This window comes from Bison bison, unplaced genomic scaffold (assembly GCF_000754665.1).
Source record: "Bison bison bison isolate TAMUID 2011002044 unplaced genomic scaffold, Bison_UMD1.0 scf7180017864139, whole genome shotgun sequence".
Classification (NCBI taxonomy): domain Eukaryota; kingdom Metazoa; phylum Chordata; class Mammalia; order Artiodactyla; family Bovidae; genus Bison; species Bison bison.
In genome coordinates, this window is record NW_011494711.1 from 6,594,597 (window position 1) to 6,600,596 (window position 6,000).

Here is a 6,000-nt window from a genome sequence, read left to right on the forward strand (position 1 = left end):
TGAGTAGATAAAGGAGTTTCTACCCAAAATAAACAAACAGCAGTACAAAACAAGAACAAAAACCTGGGTGTGGAAGACAACCCTCACTTAGCACCTCTGATCCTGCTCCGTGTGGTCTAATTTCCTGGATGACAGATAAACCTTACAGCAGTGGCAGTGTTCAGCTGTTGTCAAAGAAGCGACTGCTTTAAGAACCCCAGGATCACCACTGTTTCTTTTTAGACTGAATAACAATATATACACTACTTCAAAGTCATCAGGAATATAGCACAGGGAACAATAATACTTCAAAGAAAAGTGTCTCTATAATTGTCATTATATGCACAATTTACAATCACCATATTTTGGGGGAAAAATATGTGTATGCCCAGTTGGACAACCAAAATGTGATATAGCCATACAAAGGAATACTACTAATAAAAAGAAACATATTTTGGACACATGTAGAAATATGGATGAACCTCAAAAACATTACGCTAAGTGAAAGAATCCTGATTCAAAAGATATTTCTGGAAAAGAAAATTATAGAGATGGAAATAAGATCTGTAATTGTCTGGGGTTGAAAATGGGTGTGGGAATTTTTGGGGAAAAAATTTAGCATCTTAAAATTCAATTGTGGGTCTGACATCACTGAATATATGCCAGCAACCAACTCCCTCCTAGCTATTTTGAAGGCAAAGTATGTGAGTAGCCTCCATAATTTCAAATATTCTTTTTCCTGCTGCTAAAACAATTCCTAACTAGTAGGGGGAATCTCATGAAACCCAAAGCCAAAATTGAAGCAGCCTTGAGCTGATCTCTTGATACATCCAGTGACCTAACCAAACTTCCAGTCCAGCCTCCCTTGACCATGATGATTTCACTCCTGCTTTATGTATTTCAAAGTGTATTACTCATTTACTAGCTTGCTTCTGAAAAATAAAGATGTGTTTACCATTCAAAAAAAAAAAAATTCGGTTGTGGGGATGGCTATAAACTGTATGGATTTAATAAAACTTGTCAAAGCGTATACTTAAAATATGTAAATTCTGTGGTATGCAAACTATACCTCAATAAAGTTGTTGAAGATATTTCTGCCATAAATGGTTAACATAAATGACTTTGGTGATGTGAAGGGGTACAATTATCTACTGAGATAATGAATACACGTGATAATTTGGTTTCTTCCTGTAGCAATAATACCAGAAAATGAAGTGGTAAAGGAGGCCCTTCCCATGGTTTGGGGGTTTTAACACGACACATTTGCAACTCTGTCTCTGTGACACACAGAGTGTTGACGGCTGTACCTCATTCAGAATGTCTGACGCTCGCTTTGCCTTTTCCATTTCTAAGGACCCAAAAGGCATCCAGCCACAACCCTTCATCCAGCTGTTGTAGTCAGCTTTGTATTCAACCTAGAACACCGAGAAAAAGGTTACACTTCTTTATTCAGAGCCATCCTTATTTGTAAAATCATTAACATTTTCCCCCCCAAAATGCTTGTAAGATTTCTGACCAGATTCCATCTCCATGCATTGAAGTTATTTTAAACATTTCCTTGGGGAGAGATTTTTAACAGTCCTTAGGTTTTCACTGTTCTTTCTAGTTGGCATATATTCTCCTTCATTCTTATTTCCCAAGTATGTGGAATTATAATTCCAATCTGGAAAATGCTAAATTCAAAACTATATTTCAAAGAACAAATGAAATTGCTATATTTTGATCATCAGATCTGTTTGCTCTCTAGAACACTAGTATTGTGTTTCTATGTCACTAAAGGCCATATTGAAGATGGATAATTTTGCTTATTTGCTGATAAGACTTGATAGTAATTATTTGTATTAAGTGTTTACACACATTGCCTTCATGTGTAATGGTCAGCTTAAAAGGGTTTCTCCATTAGCTAACAATGCATTTTAAAATAGTTGTATTCAATAATTTGCTTATGGAGAGCAGTTATCATTTGGAATTGAACCTATCTGGGGAACAGTTACTTGATGCTATTAAAATAATAACCTACTCTTAACCAACTCTTGTTGTCTGGCTATAAATGATACCTAAAACATATGCTCTAGATACAAAATTTAGATCAGTGGGGGCCTTCTAAGTGGAATGAAAAATCAAGAAACCACTGGTTCCTGTCTTTGAGAAAACTGATCTATTTGGGAGAACGAAACATAAAAAAATGAAACAAACAAAAGGATAATAATTCATAAAGTAGAATTTTTAGTCATGAGAATGTAAAATTGTATAGCTGATATAGAAAGTAGTATAGCAGTTTCTCAAAAAATTAAAAATAGAACTATTTTATCATCCAGAAATTCTACTTCTGTGTATATATACTCAAAAGGATTGAAAGCGGGTCTTAAAGATATTCACACACTCATGTTCACTGTAGCATTATTCTCAATAGCCAAAAGGTGGAAACTACCCAAATGTTCACTGGCAGACGAATGGATAAATCAAATACCATATATACATGCAAAATGGAACATTATTCAGCCTCAAAAAGGAAGGAAATTGTGACACACACACTATGAATGAACCTTGAGGACATCATGCTAAATGATATAAGCCAATCAGAAAAAGGCAAGCACTACATAATTCCATTGATGTGAGATCAAAGAAAGTAGAAGCGTGGTTGACAGGGGCTGAGGAGAAGAGGAAATGGGAATTATTTAATGCACATAAGATTTAATTCTTGTAAGATGAAAAAGTTCTGAGGTTGATTTTACAACAGTGTTATTAACTGCTGCTGAACTGTACACTTAAAAATGGTAAATATGGCCAACATTATGTTATGCATATTTATCACTAAAAAAAATTGAATTGTTAGGACAAGGTGTTCAGTTGTATAGCTCAGACAAATCGATTTGCCTAAAGATGTTTTGATCTGCAGGAAAAAACCCAGCTATTATAAAAAGTAATATGATAAATCATACATTTTATTTTCAGACAAGATAGCAACCTATACAAAATTTACTGACTGATGAATGTGATAATTATGCTAATGGTGATGATAAAACTAGCAAATGTTTATTGAGAATTCACCAGGGCCTGGCACCATGCTAAGAGTATTTTGAATGCATTTAAATAATCACAACAATTCTTTTATATTATTCCAATTTTATAAGGAGGACTCTAAACTCAGCAAATTTGATCAGTTTCCCAAAAGCAATGTGATGGGGTGCCTGCCAGCCCCAGGCCTTTCTAACCCTGAAGAGTGTGCTCTCATAGAATCCCCAGGATCATTTTCTCATCACATATTGGCTACATACAGAAGACAGTGCAGACACTTATGAGAATTGCCAAAAACATCACTAAGCTTAGAAACCCTTCTCAGTTTCTACCTTAAATAGCAGGAATAGAGAAAATCTGGTTACTCACATCGCTCTGCAGTGCATAAGCCTTCTTGGCAAGGTCCACATTAACGCTGTCGGGCGGGTAGCTATAATTGTGTAAGAGGTGCTTATAGTCCACATCGCTGGCAATTGCCTGAGATTTCTTAGCGTGAGTGAGTGGGAGCATGTCGAGAGGTGCTGTGTAGATAGTTTTTGACTTTTCATAGTCTTTACGATATTCATGCTGTGAACAGGAAATTACCAATTATTAATACAAACCTTCAACGGATTTGCAGAAAAGCAGAGATCTCTATTAAGCAATAAATACAAGTTAGAGATATAGACCCAGACATCTAGTTAGTGATTTTTTCTTAAAATTTGATATGTTTCACTTATTGAACACCTCCCCCCTCAAATCATACATGGTCAGATTTTCTCAAATCTCTTTTTTTAGGTTAAAGAGGAACTGTCAGACATTATGAATGGGCCACAGTTTCTGCTTCAGCCAGCTATTATTTTATTTTAGAATACAGTTTTTCAAGGACCACTAATAAGCATTATTTCTATCAAGGTAATAACCGTTGAAGAGTTTTCCACTAAAGAAGTATTTTTTAAATTATCAAAAATTATATGACAAGCACTTCATACTTCTGATTGTATAAAATGACTACTTCGTAAATAGGGCTGTACACTTGACTTTTCTAAAGTCATCTTTAAATGAATAGTTACTGATTTTTCAACCTGACTATTCTAGTTTGGACAATAAATAAGCTCCATTGAGAACCCCAAAGGTTTTTGTTCATACTAAGTTTAATTTTGGTTACAATTTAAAAGAAGCTTCAGATTTCAGCAGCTACAAGACCTCAAAGGAGAAAAATTTATGAAACTGAGCCATGAAAGTAACCTTGGTCTTTATGTACAGTGTTCTCATAAACCAGATGTTTATGGGCCTCAGAAGGAACTTTCATTGGCTGGTTTTCTGGAATGGTTGGAGAGGATGCTACTTAGGTCAAAGCCCAGCTTCATCATGTTTGCTCACCAATTACCTTAACAGAGAGAAAAATTCTGGCCCAGTACCCTTAGGAAAATTCTAAACCCATTATATTTCCCTGTAATCACATAAGCACTAAGACAGTGATCCAAGGTAGCAAGTATGGATGTGCATTATAAAGTTCCTGTAGGAATTCCTTCTGCAAATAATCTGATCTTTTAGCTTTACTAGGGAATGTTATCTTCCTTTTAATCTTTCATGGGTAGTCAGTTTCATAGAATAAATATATCTCTTAATTGTAAAATCTAGGCCCTGGTTTATGATGATAAAATATGGCCACTTTCTGATGGCATGCAAGAACACTGAAAAAGATAGTTTGTCTTTATTAGAAATAAACAGATAAAGCAATGTTGTAATAGCGGTTGGTGTATGGAAGTGCTTTTGACTAAACTGTTTTGGTCATGCAGCTTATATGACCTTAGATCCCTGACCAGGGATTAAACTCATGCCCCGGCAGAGAAAGCAGAGTCCTAACCGCTAGATCACCAGGGAATTCCCTCAACTATGTTGTTCTAACTCTCGTTCAAATTCAAACCAGCTCACACCTGTCAGCACATATAAAAGGCTGTCAAAGATCCAAATGGCTATATTTGTAAATTGAAGTATAGTTGATTTACAATATTAGCCTCAGGTGGACAGCAGAGTAAGTCAGTAGTTTTACAGATTACACTCTGTGAAAAGTTACAAGATAATGGCTATAACTGTGATAATTCTGTGCTCTAAAATATATCCTAATTGTGTATCTATTTTATACATAAGCAGTTTGTATCTCTTAATCCTCTACCCCTATCTTGCCCATCTCTCCCTCTTCCCACGGGTAACTACAAGTTTGTTTTCTATATCTATCTGTTTTGTTATGTACATTCATTTTATTTTCTAGATTCCACACTCAAGTGATATCATACAATATTTGTCTTTCTCTGACTTATTTTACAAGCATAATATTCTCTAGGTACAACTACACTGCTGCAAATGGCAGAATTTCCTTCTTATTTATGGCTGAGCGATACTCAATAGTATACATATACCACATCTTGTTTATCCATTCATTTGTTGGACACTTAGGTTGCTTCCATATTTAGCTATTGTAAATAAGGCTGCTTCGAATATTGGTCTGAATGTATCTTTTTGAACTAGAGTCTTTCTCTTTTCTAGGTATAAGCCCAGGAGTGGGACTGCTAGATGATGTGGTAGCTCCACTTTTAGTTTTCTAAGGAAACTCCATACTGTTTTCCATAATGGCTGCACCAATTTACATTCCCACCAACAGTGTAGGAGAGTTCTCTTTTCTCTATATGCTTGCCAATATTTGTTATTTTTAGACTTTTTGATGATAGGCATTCTAATAGGGACAACAAACTGGTTCCAAATAGGAAAAGGAGTACGTCAAGGCTGTATATTGTCACCCTGTTTATTTAACTTATATGCAGAGTACATCATGAGAAATGCTGGACTGGAAGAAACACAAGCTGGAATCAAGATTGCCGGGAGAAATATCAATAACCTCAGATATGCAGATGACACCACCCTTATGGCAGAAAGTGAAGAGGAACCCAAAAGCCTCTTGATGAAAGTGAAAGTGGAGAGTGAAAAAGTTGGCTTAAAGCTCAACATTCAGAAAATGAAGAT

At 35.5% G+C, this 6,000-nt stretch overlaps 1 protein-coding gene across 16 annotated transcripts in view; it reads right to left on the minus strand.

The window, feature by feature from the left end:
- Positions 1 to 6,000, minus strand: part of NEB (nebulin) — a 208,427-nt gene that overhangs the window by 164,983 nt on the left and 37,444 nt on the right. For all 16 annotated transcript variants that reach the window (XM_010839994.1, XM_010839993.1, XM_010839991.1 and 13 more), the window contains exons 28-29: positions 3,367 to 3,564; positions 1,287 to 1,394 (exon numbers count right to left, since the gene is read on the minus strand). In XM_010839994.1, coding sequence (XP_010838296.1) covers positions 1,287 to 1,394; positions 3,367 to 3,564 — 306 coding nt within the window. The remainder of the gene's footprint in view (positions 1 to 1,286; positions 1,395 to 3,366; positions 3,565 to 6,000) is intronic.